Source organism: Neomonachus schauinslandi, chromosome 14 (genome assembly GCF_002201575.2).
Source record: "Neomonachus schauinslandi chromosome 14, ASM220157v2, whole genome shotgun sequence".
NCBI classification, from domain to species: Eukaryota; Metazoa; Chordata; class Mammalia; order Carnivora; family Phocidae; genus Neomonachus; species Neomonachus schauinslandi.
The window spans coordinates 39,196,642-39,215,262 of NC_058416.1; the positions used below are offsets into that span (position 1 = coordinate 39,196,642).

General features: G+C 33.7%; 1 protein-coding gene across 1 annotated transcript in view; it reads left to right on the forward strand.

Moving 5' to 3' along the window:
- CCDC178 (coiled-coil domain containing 178) overlaps positions 1-18,621 on the forward strand; it is a 398,973-nt gene that overhangs the window by 341,576 nt on the left and 38,776 nt on the right. Inside the window, exon 19 of the mRNA XM_044921257.1 lies at positions 16,505-16,639. Coding sequence (XP_044777192.1) covers positions 16,505-16,639 — 135 coding nt within the window. The remainder of the gene's footprint in view (positions 1-16,504; positions 16,640-18,621) is intronic.

The window sequence follows — 18,621 nt, forward strand, 5'->3', positions numbered from 1 at the left end:
GCAAGGTTGGTTCAACATCCGCAAATCAATCAATGTGATACAATACATTAGCAAAAGAAAGAACAAGAATCATATGATCCTCTCAATAGATGCAGAAAAAGCATTTGACAAAGCACAGCATCCTTTCTTGATCAAAACTCTTCAGAGTATAGGGATAGAGGGCACATACCTCAATATCATAAAAGCCATCTATGAAAAGCCCAAAGCGAATATCATTCTCAATGGGGAAAAACTGAGAGCTTTCCCCCTAAGGTCAGGAACACGGCAGGGATGTCCACTATCACCACTGCTATTCAACATAGTATTGGAAGTCCTAGCCACAGCAATCAGACAACAAAAAGAAATAAAAGGCATCCAAATCGGCAAAGAAGAAGTCAAGCTCTCACTCTTTGCAGATGATATGATACTTTATGTGGAAAACCCAAAAGACTCCACCCCAAAACTGCTAGAACTCATACAGGAATTCAGTAAAGTGGCAGGATATAAAATCAATGCACAGAAATCAGTGGCATTCCTATACACCAACAACAAGACAGAAGAAAGAGAAATTAAGGCATCGATCCCATTTACAATTGCACCCCAAACCATAAGATACCTAGGAATAAATCTAACCAAAGAGGCAAAGGATCTGTACTCAGAAAACTAGAAAATACTCATGAAAGAAATTGAGGAAGACACAAAGAAATGGAAAAACGTTCCATGCTCATGGATTGGAAGAACAAATATTGTGAAGATGTCAATGCTACCTAGAGCAATCTACACATTCAATGCAATCCTCATCAGAATACCATCCACTTTTTTCAAAGAAATGGAGCAAATAATCCTAAAATTTGTATGGAACCAGAAAAGACCCCGAATAGCCAGAGGAATGTTCAAAAAGAAAAGCAAAGCTGGCAGCACCACAATTCTGGACTTCCAGCTCTATTACAAAGCTGTCATCATCAAGACAGTATGGTACTGGCACAAGAACAGACACATAGATCAATGGAACAGAATAGAGAGCCCAGAAATGGACCCTCAACTCTACGGTCAACTAATCTTCGACAAAGCAGGAAAGAATGTCCAATGGAAAAAAGACAGTCTCTTCAACAAATGGTGTTGGGAAAATTGGACAGCCACATGCAAAAGAATGAAACTGGACCATTTCCTTACACCACACAGAAAAATAGAGTCCAAATGGCTGAAATACCTAAATGTGAAACAGGAGTCCATCAAAATCCTAGAGGAGAACACAGGCAGCAACCTCTTCGACCTCAGCCGCAGCAACTTCGTCCTCGAAACATTGCCAAAGACCAGGGAAGCAAGGGCAAAAAATGAACTATTGGGACTTCATCGAGATAAAAAGCTTTTGCACAGCAAAAGAAACAGTCAACAAAACCAAAAGACAACCGACAGAATGGGAGAAGATATTTGGAAATGACATATCAGATAAAGGACTAGTATCCAAAATCTATAAAGAACTTATTAAACTCAACACCCAAAGAACAAATAATCCAATCAAGAAATGGGCAGAAGGCATGAACAGACATTTTCCCAAGGAAGACATCCAAATGGCCAACAGACCCATGAAAAAGTGCTCAACATCGCTCGGCATCAGGGCAATCCAAATCAAAACCTCAATGAGATACCACCTCACACTAGTCAGAATGGCTAAAACTAACACGACAGATGTTGGCGGGGATGTGGAGGAAGGGGGTCCCTCCTACACTGTTGATGGGAATGCAGGCTGGTGCAACCACTCTGGAAAACAGTATGGAGTTTCCTCAGAAAGTTGAAAATAGAGCTACCGTATGATCCAGCAATTGCACTACTGGGTATTTACCCCAAAGATACAAATGTAGGGATCTGAAGGGGTATGTGCACCCCGATGTTTATAGCAGCAATGTCCACAATAGCCAAACTGTGGAAAGAGCCAAGATGTCCATCGACAGATGAATGGATAAAGAAGATGTGGTATATATATACAATGGAATATTATGCAGCCATCAAAAGGAATAAGATCTTGCCATTTGCAATGATGTGGATGGAACTGCAGGGTGTTATGCTGAACAAAATAAGTCAATCAGAGAAAAACATGTATCATATGACCTCACTGATAGGAGGAATTCTTAATCTCAGGAAACAAACTGAGGGTTGCTGGAGTGGGGGGTGGGGTGGGAGGGATGGGGTGACTGGGTGATAGACACTGGGGAGGGTATGTGCTATGGTGAGCACTGTGAATTGTGCAAGACTGTTGAATCACAGATCTGTACCTCTGAAACAAATAATGCAATATATGTTAAGAAAAAAAAAAAGAAGAAGATAGCAGGAGGGGAAGAATGAAGGGGGGGGGAAATCGGAGGGGGAGACGAACCATGAGAGACGATGGACTCTAAAAAACAAACTGAAGGTTCTAGAGGGGAGGGGGGTGGGAGGATGGGTTAGCCTGGTGATGGGTATTAAAGAGGGCACGTTCTGCATGGAGCACTGGGTGTTATGCACAAACAGTGAATCATGGAACACTACATCAAAAACTAATGATGTAATGTATGGTGATTAACATTAGAATAAAAAATTTTTAAAATTGAAAAAAAAATGTGACACAGAACATGAAGTGATCACATGCTGTTGGGAAAATGGCACTGATAGACTTGCTTGTTGCAGCGTTGCCACCAACCTTCAATTTGCAAAAAGACACAATATCTGCAAAGTGCAATAAAGCAAAATGCAATAAAATGAAGCATGCCTGTATTACTTTTATATCTTTCTTAGAAACAAAACAAATTGGCATAGCCACATTATACACCCTTTTTTCCGGGTTCACAAATTGAGAGAATGTTTAGTTAATTAGCATTATGAAAATTTTCTATGCTGTTCATCCCCTCTGGTTAGAAGTTCAAGTTTAAGTTTTAGATGGTTCTTGTTTGCTATACGCTGGCATTTTATAGACACTAGGATAAGCATAAATTGAAAGTAGAACAGTGCTTCCAGAACAAGCACTGTTATTATCTTAAAGTTTAGTGGACTTATGCATTATATACTTATTCCTATCTTCCATCTGTTTTGCAATGTTCACTTCATTTTTGCTGCCCATTACTTCATGCTACTTCTTTGCATCCTGGTCACCTTCTGTGACATGTCAAACTCTTTACTTGGCCTAATTTTGTGATTTGGATTCTTCTCCCTCAGTCTTTTCCAGTCTGAGCTTTATTGTCAAACCATTTCCTCTGAGGAGGGCATCTCTACTAAGATGCTTTTACCTTGCACTCTGTGTGAATTCAGTTTAGCTTATTGATATTAATGACTGCTTTCTGACTCAACTATTATCTCTTATTTGATAATGTCTTACCCAAAATTTTGCACTAATTTTTTAAATAAGACAGTATTAGGAGAGACTCCATGGCGGGGGGGGGGGGAGTGTTAATTTAATTAATTAATTAATTTAAATACCTGCCCAGTGGCAAACTGGGTCAGCTGCCTTTCAAAGTCACCAGATTAAGTTTTTTCAAATCTTTCTTTCTTTCAAGTAAATGTATACAGCCATGTTTTGTTTATTCTGCTTGACATTAAGTGAGAATAATGTGAAGTCTTTGCTAGTAAAAACACTCTCACACTTTTTTACAAATTGCTTGTGAAAGCAAAAACTTTGCTTGTGAAACAAAAAGACAAGAAATAAGTGTTGACAAGGATGTGGAGAAAAAGGAACTCTTGTGCACTACTTTTTGGTAGGATTGTAAATTGTTACAGCCACTGCAGAAAGAAGTATAGAGGTTCTTCAAAAAATTAAAAATAGAAATACCATATCATCTAATAATTCCATTACTGAGTAGTTATTGAAAAAAATGAAAACACCAATTAGAGAAGACATATCCATCCCTATATTTACCTCAGCATTATTTATAATAGCCAAAATATGGAAGCAACCTAAATGTCCATTGATAGATGAATGGATAAAGAAGATATATACACAATGGAGTATTGTGCAGCTGTAAAAAAGGGATGAGATTTTGCCATTTGCAACATGGGTAGACCTAAAGTTTATGATGCTAAGTGAAATAAGTCAGAGAAAAACACAGAGAAATACTATATGATTTCACTTATGTGGAATCTAAAATGCAAAACAAATGAATAAACAAACAAAAAGCAGAATCAGACCTGTAAATACAGAGAACAAACTGATGGTTTGCCAGAGGGAAGGGCTGTAGGGGATGAGCAGAATGGATGAAGGAAACTGGGAGATACGGGCTTCCAGTTTGGGAATGAATAAGTGATGGGAATAAAAGGTACAGCAGAGAGAATTAGGTCAATATTGTAATAGCGTTGCATGGTGACAGATGGTAGCTACACTTGTGGTGAGCACAGCATAACATACAAAGATGGTAAAACACAATGTTGTACACCTGAAACTAATGTAACACTGTGTGTCAACTATACTCAAAAAAAAAAAAAAAAGGTTTTTTTAAAGTCGTTAGTTTTAGCCATATCAGATCCTGCAGGTGATCTTTGCTAGAGCCATTCCAGTGAGGTGGTAGGAGAGGTCTGAACAGTGAAGGAGCTGAAGAAATGGAAACACAAAAGGAGACAAGAGATTTCCAAAATCTTCTGGAGAACCAGAAATGCCAAGTGGCTACATATTTTACTGGCAATCCATTTAGTATTACACTTCTTCCTTCAATGAGTCAGTTAAGGTTCAAATGACACTATTACCCAAAGCCACATAGCATGCTAGTACCTACATTTGCTTGTGTTTTCAAATATCCAATGATTCATCCACTACTTATCATTAAAAATGTCCAGAATTTAGCAGAACATTGGTAATTTTCTTACTATGGGTTATTATCATTCCATTTGTGTTAATCATTGTCACCATTCTTTTCAGATCTTTGAGTATCTTGGAATTTATTTCACAGTGTTTGCTGAAAGAATGAGATTAGTAACTGATTCTTAAAAGGCACTGCTTTATTATTATATGTTTTTGATAATATTTATTGTAACCTATGTTCAATTAGATACTCTTGTTCAAGCCAACAAGTGGATTAGTAAATTTTTGGCATCTATGACAATTTCCACTATTTTGCAGATTTTTTTCTTATTGTTGAAATCCTTCTAGCTCCCAAAATAATACTAGATAAGTAAAAAGAAGCTAAAACAAGAATAAGGTCATAAGACTTTTGCATTTTAGATGTAGTTCATAAAGAAGTTCATACTCACCTGACCCCTGATTTCTTGGAGCTAGAGACTAGTTTCTTTCTGCTCCCAGGCTCTGCCTCATTGCATGATTGTGTTTCATATTTTCTTTACACTTTCAGTTGAATTTTTGCAAGTAGTTTAAAACAAGTAATTTCAGAAACATTTATGTTTACTTGTGTGTAAAAGAAACAAAGATACTGGGGATATTTATAATGGACTTGATGTCTTTAAAGTAGAAAAATACTATATTAATTCCTGCGAATTCTAGATAAACCAGGGAGCTCTATAATAAATCATTTTTGATACAATGTTTTTATTGTGAATTAGTTTTAAACAAATGTGATTTTTAAAGTATTATTTAAATTCATTTGCATCAGAATGGGTGGGTCTCATAAGATTATAAAGATATATTGTGGATACTCATCAAAGAAAATTATTCAACCACCGCTCATAAATGAACACCAAAAAAGCCGGTTTACGGCATTCATTTGACCACATTTTAAAATCAAGGGATTTAATTACTCTGGGGAAAATGACAGCAGGCAAGGAAGTGGATACCTTAAGAATATGTTCATCTCTAAAGCATAGTGACAGCATAACTTTTGTTTTTAGTCTTTATGTAATTCCATTTGCAACTTCTTAAAAGCAGCTAATTTTTCATTTTAGCAATAATTTTTTAGTTAGTTAGTTTTTTCTTATGAAAATAATTTCTACTACAGAATTTTAAAAATTGTTTTATTCTTGACTTAACATCTTTTTTTAAACCACAGAAAACAATAATTTTAGAATTAGAATAGTTTTGAGCTCTTCATAGGATTTGTCTGTGAAATTTAGTCATTTGAATAAAAAATTAAATTGTTATCTTTATAATTTTTAAATCAAATATTCAATAGAATACAGTAATTTTATTTCAGAACCGGATATCTGTGAAACTAAGAAGTCTGTGAGTTTTGCACCTTATTACTATTAAATACATAAAAATTAAGTTAGATTAGTTATTGTCTGCTATGTCATAGTATGTGTTATAATTATAACATATACAAAGGAAATACATGTCCATATTCATAGAAAGGGATAGATGTGATCTTTAACTATTAACTACAAGACTTAGTAGTGTTTGTTATAGTTCAGCTTGCTTTCTCATGCCATCGGTGTTTTTATATATTAGCAGAGGTCCAAATACAGAATCTTGAAATGTATTGTTCTTTATATCATTAAAATAAAAGAGTAGTTCTTTATTAATTGTTAAAGGCCAGCTCTAGTTTTGGGAATGCATGTGAGTCATATTTTTTTTTTTTTTTAAGTATACCTAAGCAGTTGACAAAGGATGTTTCCAGAAATGAGCTATGTGATCTTTGACACCAATCTGTGGAACAGATTTGATAATAAATATCTCATTACTTTTGAGATTTGTTTATTGTACATGTGTAGCTTGGTAACTGAGTACTATAAAAAGATCAGAATTAACTGGATTTTGTATATCTGTCATTCCTGCTGTGCCAAAAATCTGTGGAGTAATTTGTAATTGCCATTGTTTGGGTTATTACGATAAACAGAACTGATAAGGTTTGCCTTGTGAGCTGCATTCACTTCACATCACTCTGTTGAATTAAAATTGCATGGACATATCTTTCCCTATCAGTTTTATTTATCTGTCAGAAAGAGAGAAAGGAAGTATGCTTCCATTATGTAAAACCTTATAATGAGCAGGTCAGAAATCATAATCATTATTTTAATATTCTAGTGCAAATGAATGACTGTATGTATGTTTCTATTATCTATCTATCATTTGAAGTATATTCCTATAGGAAAATACTGTTACTTTTTCCAAGTGCCCTTTATCATATTTTGTCAAAGGTTATCATTTTAATTGGATTACCCAAGGTACAAATGCAAATCTGCAGAATATAGCATGTTTTTTCTCTCCTTTGTCAAATATGTGTAATTTTTCCTTAGAGCTGCTTCTACATACAGTTGGACTATTTGCTTGACTGTGTTTATAGATAGAAAATACAAGTAGATTGTGTGAAATGCTTTAATTTTCTCCCATGGTAAAAGTTCTTCATTTCTATTCTTAGGCAGCAGCCTTCTCACCTATGAAATTCCCAAGCTCACTAGTGGTCACACTAGATGAGCTTTCAAATTTTCAGATACCTGTGGTGAATTAAATACACAGGTACTCCCTTCACAAATTCTGTAACCTCTGACAATTGTCACACATTGTCATCACCATATACCCACTCCCAATTTCCACTCCAGTGTACTGGGGAGTGATTTGGACCTCAAGAATTTGGAAGGTTCCACATCCTTGATGTTTGTCCTACATGTTACTTTGATTAGAGTTGTTTATTGCTGTGATCCTATGAATTTCCTGTTTGAATGTTATATCCAGTGGATTTTTCATATATGCAGAACAATTCTGTGTGCTTTTGAACTGTCATCCAGTTTTTCATAAAGATATTCTTCCTCAAAAAATTATAAATGAAGTATTGTTTTACAATCTGTCTCACACATTCAAATCTTCAGCGGTTGTTTTGGTGTTCCAGTGATGGAAAATCGTTATTCGTAGACAAAGAACTTTGAGTGCCGTCCATGAGCTATCCGTCCTCCCAGTATTTCCTTTGTGTCTTAAGGGACTTCTGCATTTTCAGGATTGACTGGCCTTTGTTTTCTGACAAAACAATTTATAGTTCATTTTCAGATAACTATACATATGGTATTTGTATTTTAATTTAAAAGACTGTTGTTATATCTGATTCTTATAAGCAGAAATTCATTTTAAGGACACTTTTCATTTCCTTGAAATGTTCCCTTTCCTTTTTTCCAGGGTTCTTAAATTGCAAAAGCAAGTTAAATTATGTGCTTTGGGGAGTTAATTTTTGGCACCATATGTCTCTAAAAATGATTTAATTTTATCTTTAAAACATGTTTGTAATGACATTTATGTTTTGTAATACACAGAGACAATATAAGGAATTTTTAAAAGAAAAAACAGGCTAGTCTACTATTGTTTCAACATAGTAACGTGTGTCTAAGGTTGCAAAAATTCCTGTTTATTTTGATTAATGTATTTTTAATATCTGAGCTCTGTTGTATAACATAGCAAAGTGTCTTTACGATATCAACATGACTAATACAAAAATTTTACTGCTATTTTTCTTATTAGGGACCTAATCTTATGATTTGAGAATGTTAGAAAAGTTAAACCACAGAAAAGGACTAATTTTAGTCTAAGGATTAATTTAAAGGCTTATAAACAACTTTCTCCAAAGCTCTATTAATCATTTTACATATTTTTATGCTTTTTCAAATGAATGTACCATCAATCCTCACCTAATTCTATCAAATTCAAATTCTCGTGTAAGTAGGCTTCTATATATCTATCTTCAATTTAGTATGAAATACGTTATAAAGTTGCTATTCAACAAATGCTTTTATTATGTGAGCAGAAGGAGGAGAAATACCAAAAAATTTAGGCAATTTAAGAAGGAAAGAGTAGTAATTAATTTCTTATTGATTTAAACTCCTTTAATATTTTGGATAGCTCTTTTATTATAGGTAAGATCATGCTTAGTGGATACATAACAAAAGCCTTTTTCATATTTTAGCAGATGGTCAAATATAATAGTATTTTTTAAGCTAGATTATAGTAAATTCTCTAAAAAGAAATAATCCTGAACCACAAAATATGGAGGATGCTTTGACAAAGTTGGGTTAAGCTTACATGTCTTTACTGACATGTAAGTTGTTTTTTTTTTAATGAAACAACTAAACTTACAGTAAGTTACAGAGTTATATATAAGGTACATGTAAGTTTTATCATAAATTTCTGTGTACCTTTATCAGCTTTGTAAATATCGATATTTGCATATTTGCTTTGTATGTTTAGACCAGTATGAATACACTCAAAACCCTCTGTCTGCCTATTCCTAATATTATTTCCCTCCTCTTTACTGAGATAACCACTAGGTATTTATCAATTCTATCCATATTTTATTAATTGTAATTTTATTAATTATTAATTTTATTAATTGTAATTAATTTTACATGTAAACTATTAGTTTTCATTTTTATGTATAAATGTACTGTATATATCACATGCAATATTAGTGGATTTATTTTAAATTCTAGGCCGTAGGATATGAACGTACTACAATGTATTTTTTATTATTCAAGTGTAAACAATTAGATTGTTTCCACATTTTCACCATTGCAATCAATGCTGTAAATTAACATTATTTTATATGTTTCCTTGAGAACATATTATAACTGTTATTCAAGAGCAGTATCTCTGACTTCAGAATGCATTAGATACCTGGAAGTCTTGTTAAAACACCAATTGCTGGGCTCCAGAGTTTCTGATTCAGTAGGTCTGAATAACTATATTTCTAACAAGTTCTGTTGTGATACTAATCCTGCTGATCTTGAGAACTACTGTCTAGAATATGTAGGTTTAAGTATAATTGCTAGATCAAAGGGGAGCTACATCTCCAGATTTAATACATAATGTCAGATTGTTCTCCAGAGTCTTTGTGTCAAATTAGACACAAATTTGACAATGTATGAACAATGTATGAGAGTTTAGTTTTTTCCACATCTTACCAAGAATTGGTATGGACAGTTTTTTGTAATAATTGCCAATTGGGTGAGTGTAAATCATATTCATTTGTGCTCTACTATTGAGATTGAACATGTTTTTCTTTTTTTTTTTAAGTGTTCAACAATTCATTAGTTCTGTTTAACAACCAGTGCTCATCACAACGCGTGCCCTCCTTAATACCCATCACCTGGTTACCCCATTCCCCCACCCCCTCCCTTCTGTATCCCTCAGTTTGTTTCCCAGAGCCCAGAGTCTCTCAAGGATTGTCTCCCTCTCTGATTTCTTCCCATTCAGTTTTCCCTTCCTTCCCCTATGGTCCTCCGTGCTATTCCTTATGTTCCACATAAGAGTGAAACCATATGATAATTGTCTTCTCTCCTTGACTTATTTCACTTAGCATAATCCCGTCCAGTCGCATCCATGTGGATGCAAATGGTAGGTATTCATCCTTTCTGATGGCTGAGTAATATTCCATTGTATATATGAACCGCATCTTTTCAAATGTTTATAGACAAAATAGATTTCCTTTTCTGTGTTGCCTATTTGTATTATTTCCCCATTTTTCTGGTATATTGTTTGTATTTTTCCTTATTGATTTATAGGGGCTCTTTCTATGTTAAAGAAATTAATCCTTGCTAGCTGTGTTGTTAATATTTTTTCTAAACCTCTGGTTAATTTTGTTACTCTGCTTAAATTTAAATTTAAAAAAATTCAGTATAATTAAATTTACCAGTTCTTTCCATTAGAATTTATTATTTTAGTATTTTATTTAAAACTGCTTCCCCTTCTAAAGGTCAGTTTTAAATTTATCTTTTCTCAATTTAGTCTACCTAGCTTTTATGTTAGTGTATATTATAAGTTAAGGATCTAGTTTTATTTTAGAGACTTGTATAGAGAAAATCAATTATGCCATCCTTTCTCCACTAATTTAAATGCTGTGTCATATTTCAAACTTATATATTTTATATGAATGTCTTGTTCATCTCTTTTCTGACCTAATGCTTATCCATTCCAATACTGACATTACTGTTAGTTCCTACTTCTTTATATATGTCAAGTTTTTTTTTAGCTTGTTCTTCTATTTCACAATTGTCTTAGCTGTTCTCAGTCCTCTATTCTTCCATATAAGTTTTAGATCAAGTTCTATGAAACCTGATGAGATTGTAGACCACTTTGCGAAACAGTGACATGTCCCCTATGTGGACAGATTATACCTCTCCATTTATTTAGTTATTACTTTATATTTTTAAAAAATGTTTTTTAACTTTCTGTGTATATTTCTCTACATATTCTTTAATAGATTGAAACCTAGACATCTTACATTTTGTATTGTGATTATGAATGGTATTTTAGAATCATGATTCAAAATTGGTTATAACTAATTTTTAATGTTATTTTTTTCAGTGCTGATCTTACAGGCAAAAAAGTTCCTAAACTCTCTAATTGCCTCCTATTGTTGATTTTTAGAACCTCTTTAATTTTCTGTGTAGGCATTCTTTCTCTCACATCTATTTTTTTCTTTCATTTTCTTATTGCTTTGGCCAGTATCTGCAATAAAATTTTGAAAAGAGGTACTGATTCCTGATAGCCTTTCTGTATTTTTCCTGACATTTATGGGAATGTTTCTAAAGTATCTCTATTTACTAAAATATTTGTTGGAAGTTTTGGGTTTATAGCTTTATCAGGTTAAAGAAATTTTCTTCTGTTCCTATTCCTAGTTTGCTAAGATAATTTTTTCCACTGTTGATTGTTTTTGTTCTGTGTTTATTCATATCGACTTCTCTTGGGGATGATTATTTTTTCTTTGATATATTGATGTATTTCATGAAAGTATTTGCTGATAATGAACCATTTTTAAATTTCTGGAACTATTAAATTATAGTTCCTTTACACTGTCTTCAATTAATGAGCTCCTAGGTGGTACAAACTACATTCTATCAATCAATAAGTATTTATTAATCACTCTCTTATTACTAATAAATCATTTTCAGCTTCAGTCTTAAACCAAACAGTGAATTAGGAGATCACTTTTGCTTTACATTCAGAAAATACGGATAGTAAATTATTTTCTGGCTAGGCAAAGAGAGAAGAAAGAAAAAGAGTTTAAAATCTATCATTAACTATTGCTGCAACAAATTGTCCCTAAATTTAGCAGCTTAAGCTAATAAACACTTATTTTCTCACAAAGTTTCTGAGAGACAAGAACCAGGAGGTGCATAGATGGGTGATTTTGGCTCATGGTCTCCTATAAGGTTGCAGTCAAGTTGTTGGTCAGGGTGGCAGTCATCTGAAGAGATTGGAGAATCTGCTTTCAAGATCACTCACAGGGGCTGTTGGCAAAAAGAAGTTTCAATTCCTCACCATGTGGGTCTTTCACAGAGCTGCTTACACAACATGGGAGCTGGCTATTCCTAGATCAAAACATCTGAGAGAATGTGAGAGAGAGAAAACCCAAGACAGAAGCCTCGGGGGTGTGTGTGTGTGTGTGTGTGTGTGTGTGTGTGTGTGTGTGTGTGTGTACTATCTTCTGCCCTATTCTGTTCTTTACAAGACAGTCACTAAGTCCAGCCTACACTCAAAGGGAGGATTTTCAAATAATTTGAGGGTCTACTCTTAAACCCTCCTGCTTCAGGAGGATTATCAAATAATTTGAGGGTCTATTTTTAAAATCACATCTATGAACACTGTTTTTCTCTGACAGTAAATAACAAATATACTTCAACTCTATATTACTCCATTCTTCACAGTGTGCCCCAATTGTCTCCTTTGGGCTAGGATAACAAGGCTTTATTTTTGTGTCCTCCATAATGCAAACCACACAACTGTATACTCCAAGCTGGCCACAGAAAATACCTGAAAAAGTGATGCTTTGAAAGTTCTACTTTCAATGCTGAGAACATGAGAATGGTGTAAGACAATATTTCAGTGCTAATTTGGTTATGGCTGTGCCTAATGTTTTTGAAACTTGTGATTGGGATATCAAATAGTTTATATTAGTCTTAGCATATTATAATTTTAACATGCATAACAGCAGTAAAATAATATAAATTTAAACCTATTTAATTAGAGGTTTTGTGTGTTGTAATATATACATTATTACATTTAGTATTAAAGCCAGGTTTATGTGATATATGGGAGTTAGCATGAATTTATATAGGTCATCAAAATAACTTGGATTAAAAACAGAATCCATATAATATACAAAAGTATATTAAAATAAGAGAATGGAGAATCTTTCATTCTTGCAAGTGACAACATTAATTTACTCTGTTTTACTGTCAGAGAATATCAAGCTTTAAAATGGTAATAAATGCAATAAAAAGAACCTAATCAAATTTAATCAGAAGGGATTTTTACCAAATGTATATTATATACAAATGGACATTGGATGCAATGCTAACATTGACATCAACTCTCTGTATCTTAAATACCATGTCAAAATAGGCATTGATTTTTTTTCTTTGTGAATAGCTACATAGTAATCATTATCTCAAAAGAAATAACAACAAATTCTATCTTTGGGCTTCCTTCAGCAAAGAACTCACAAAGCAAGAGCTAGAGCCCAACTTACCAAATCTACCACAAATTCAAACTGGCCAGAAACCATTGTCAGAAAACTCTACCATTCCTTTTTGCCATTTTAAATGTCTGAGAGTACACACCAGCTGTTTCCTGTTTCAGCACTCCTGATGCAGTTGAATATCCTCTTTTCTCTTTTGTGTGCAAAACCGAGGGCACTGAAGTTGAGGATCTTTTTTCAAAATGACTCTTTTCCTGTGCCAGTATGCTCCTTCTGAGTTTTCTATGAGAATCTTATCCATTCTTTTCCAAAATTCTTGTAATATGTGCTAGAGACTAAGCAGCAGCCTAGTTACTCCATCAGTGGCTCTAAATTCCATTCTTACTTCTAAGTACTTGGCAAGTCCTTACAGTGCCCTTGCTGTAACCCCATCCAGTGTGTTTGTGTCCCTTACTGTTCTTTTTTGTTTCTCTAACACTTCCTCCCTCCTCTCACCTTATCTTCCCTAAAATCTGAAGGAGAGGGCAGGAATATAATCATTTCAGAAATAAATGATTACATTTCAAGAATGTAATCACTGAAGAGTTTCATTTCAGAAACACGAGTTTAATTGAAGTTGGAGAGATCAAAAATCATTCCAGTTCCTTTGGCTTTCCAACCTAAATTCTGTGTCTACCTAAAGGACTTTTCCACTCACAACTGAATTCTCTCTCTTTAGTTTTCCCTTTATATATTTTTGTGTCTCTTACATTCACTTGGCTTATCTTTCTCTTCTCTCATTAATTATTAAGTTCTTGAAAGTCTTACTTGCTCCTTTGCTTCACCACTAAAATTTTACCAGTTCACTTTATTGATTTAATTTCAGTACTTATTGAGTGATTACTGTCTACTAACATCTTATAATTGGACTTTTACCATAACAATTTTCTTAAAATAGTTGTCATCATATTCAAATCAACTGTCATTTCTAGCACCTTAAATATTTTTCCATATATATTATTGTTGATCATCTCATTGTCTTTAATGTGGATATGTATTGTATATATGTGACTTTTACTGGATGTTGATTCTAAGAATTCCTTCAGTTTTTTTCTGTCCCCATTCTTTTTTCAGAAGCTTATTAGCTATAAATCTAAAATTAAAAAAAAACACTTTGAGATATTACTCTTTTTTAGTTGATACATAAGGAACTTCTCTACTTAAGTAGAGAGAAAGATGGGTAGCATTACCATTCAGTTCACTTTGGTTAATGAGCTCCCCCACTTGTAAAAACCTTTCACATGTTGAGAGCTCCCACTTGTAAAAAAGTTACCTTCAGTTTAAGGAATTCCTCTAAAACTCATATTCCTCTTATTTGCCCTTGTCATATTTGCAGATACCTTAATAATGGTGTAATGCTTAGACTAAAGCGTCTTAACATCTTAGTGAGTATTTTAAGATAACAGCATATGCTCCCCCAGTGGCTGTCAGATTTGGCAGAAAAAAAAATTTAATATTATATTAAAACTACTAAATATTACAGAAAACCACTTAATAATGACAGACTTTCTCTTCAAAAAGTGATGTTAATTTTCAACTCAATAGCCTAAATTATCTAAAATGTCCTTAAATTCCAGGTAATATATTTCAGCATTTAGCAAGCTGAAAATTCTATAGTTTTCAAGGTTATTCTTATTTCACAAGTTAACCAATTAACCAAGAATAGTGGTTTCATTATTCTGTGGACTTACATAAATACCTATGTGTTGCTTATTATGATGAAGATAATGATTATAAACAATTCACAATTCACACCAGGTGACTATTTTTAAAATTGTTGTTTTGGGGCACCTGGGTGGCTCAGTTGGTTAAGCGACTGCCTTCGGCTCAGGTCATGATCCTGGAGTCCCGGGATCGAGTCCCGCATCGGGCTCCCTGCTCGGCGGGGAGTCTGCTTCTCCCTCTGACCCTCCTCCCTCTCATGCTCTCTGTCTCTCATTCTCTCTCTCTCAAATAAATAAATAAAATCTTTAAAAAAAATTGTTGTTTTTAAGTAAACTGTTTTATTGAAATACGCTTCCAGAAAAGTTCACAAGTCATCCATGCAGTCTGGTGAAGTTTTGCATAGGATCCTTTACATGTGCTCAGATCAATAAATAAGACATAAAATAGCCCTACTTTGTGACATGTTTTTATTCTGTTGTGAAGATGTCTGATATGAAATTTTTGGTGTTTATTTTTCATTCTAAGAAGAAGTCAACATAAACAACTATCCACATCACCAAAAAAAAAAAAAAAAAAGGTTTCAGTGACAGAATATATTTTAGTACGGTTTTTAAAATTAATTTTTATGAAGTTTATTTCTTCGAAAATAACCTAATTATAAAAATTCTATATGGTGTGGCTGTGTTAACTGTTGAGTGACATATGTTCATTGTTTTGGTAAAACTTCTACCGTATTTGTTGTTGTTGTTTGATTTTATACTAAACATCCAAAAAGTATAGAATGCCTCATAGGAGAAGTCTTTTTTGTGTAGATGCAGTATTGAACGTTTCACCTCTAAGCACTGCGTCCACTGTATGTTAGTGCAGTGAGATGTCTCCATGTCACATAGTCAGAGGGAGGTAGATTAATAGAGAGTTCTTGCTGGAAATCTCTTCCCTGTTATTGTTCTCCCTCAGCAGCTGATGGCTAAGTTAATTCTCTTTAGTTTTGTCATGCTCTAAAGCACACATTGCCAAGCAATGGTAAGCTTTATGAGGAAAAAAAAAAAAAAAAAAAAAAAAAAATGTTTCCATTAAAGTTTCCAAGTTGCATTTTTAAACTTTGGCTTAACCTGATGTGCCATTCAAAAAAGCTTCAAAAGGTTATTTTTTTTTTAAAGAAAGGTTCAATATGTCCCGAGGCTATCGGTTTTGAGTTAAACTGGGTGAAGTAGAAATATTTTACTCATCAGCTTTGCAGTCACAGAGTTTGCCTCAGCTAGAACAAAACTGCTGAGGCATTTAGAGAAAATTAACCCCCCATCCTGGCGGCCAGATGTGACTGGTTTCTGATGAATGCACATGAGTGGGCTGGAAAATCAAGAGACTGTGAAATTCCTGTCAGGTCCGTACAGTGCAGAATGGGCTATTGACTGCTTTCTATATTTCCCTCCATCATTCTTCTTGAACACTGCCATTAATTTCCTCTCCTACTCTGACTTGTGTTTTTCCCCCCTCCCTCTTCCCTTTAGCTCTGTCAGCTGCAAAGAAGGATACACAAGGTGTGGCAGAAGCACTTCAAACTGGTGGTCCTCTACAGCCAGATGAGGCTGGCCAAGTTCCAGACAGACTCTCAGGAGAGTATTCAGAAAATATTAGCTGTGCAGGTAGGTGATTGCAGGGAAGTAGGAAAGATCATTCTGATCTAGATTGAAAAGCAAATGATGGGTAGTGTGATGAAGCATTAAAACCATATCCCATCAGAGTTTTATAAATTTTTAACCTCTTTAATAAACTGGAATTGCATGAAGGATGAATTCAGTAAGTTAACATATACACCATGCATACTTTGGGGGGAAAGGGAGAGTGAACTTACTTTTCACAAACCTCAAAACAGATTTTTATAAATACATTTGGTATAAATATATATTTTCAAATCTTCAGGCTTTGCAGATGCCATTCAGCTGTTTAAGAGATATCGTCAACAGTTGCCTTCTGTTGCTTTTGTGTGAAATCTACTTCAGTAAAAATTACACTTATGTTTATCTTATTTACCTGTTTTCTTTCCCCTTCCATTTCAAAAGAGGCTTGTCCTCCTAAGAAGATTTAGAGATAACTTTATTTGAAAAATAAGCACTTTGGGATTAGAATATAACTGTGGTTCCAGATGCATGTGAAATTTTACTCTTTGTCTCTGTAAAAACTTTTAGTGGATCCGTTGTCTTTAAGACTCTGATCTATTTTAGAAATCCATATTAACTATGTAAAGACTATTTTGGGAAAATTAAATTTTTTAGATTAATATTTTACTATTTGAAATGTTATAATATGAATAAAACATGACTTTCCAAAGGAAAATAAAACAAACCCCACCTTGTTCTATTAAAAAACAAAAAATAGAAGCACCTGTTCTATGATATAAAATGCACATGCTCTTTAAAACCATAATCTTCATTAACTTGCAGCATAAACAATGCATGCTGAACCTAAACAAACCAAATCTTTTTCTAAATATTTTAATTATGTGTGCACTTCATGATGCATAATTTACCATAATCAAAGGATTTTGCAAAACACTTCCAAAGCTATTTCAAATTTCATTTTTACTGGCGGCTATTTTTGCTGTTTTCCTCTGAGGGTGTGTGTGTGTGTGTGTGTGTGTGTGTGTGTGTGTATCTATCATATGAAGTACATATATAAGATGTATATGCACTTTATATATGTACAAGTACTTTATATAAAGATTCCACTGATAATGGATTATAACAAAAATTTAAAATAATAGAAATTTAAAGTTTTGAAAAGGTAGAATTTAAATGTGTAGGTTTAATAGATACGCATATACAAACTTGAGTATAAACTACAGTTGCAGTGTTTTTGAAGTCAGGATCTTGATTTTTTTCCCCCTTAAAAGTCTGTTAACAGATAGTACATTAAAAATTATGGAGTGCCTATAACTTGTGATTCCCTTTTAAATATCCAAAGGTAATCTGCATGTTCTATTTATTGTTTTAAAAAAATCTCATACTTCTGCCTAACTGTAAACATTCTTAAGTGATAAATCCTCATTGTAAATTAGGGTGTATTTTGAAATATTGAAAATGTCAGTAGAAACTTTGAATATCGTTAAAGTGAACTCTCAATCCCTAACCTACAATAATCCTTATTCTAATTTTTATTAGAAATTCACCAATGCATTTTTTTTAACAAATTTGATTTTAAATTACTTATGTTGATGGCTGTTATGTAACAATGGAAATGAAGAGTTAGAAATGATAGCATAGTATCAGTAGAAAGATTCAACTACTCTGCTTCTAGAGACACAGTAACAAGGCTGGATTGTGTTTGGGGAATTTGAGGAACATAATTTAGTGAATTCTTATCTGATGGAGATGATTTCAATTTAGAATATTTCAACTTTGACTTTTAATAGGAATACTGAAACATAATTTTCAGGATCTTGCCATAAAACTATAGAAACATGGGCAACCCTCTGAAAAACTTAACTCCTAAACCCTCAGCATGGTACACAATGACCGTCATGACCCAGTTCTTGCTAAACTTCCCAGCTTTATCTCTTTCCAGATTAGTTCCTTAAAGTCTGTATCAGCTGCTCCAAAATTCCTCTAGTGTGAAACCTCTTCTTTAA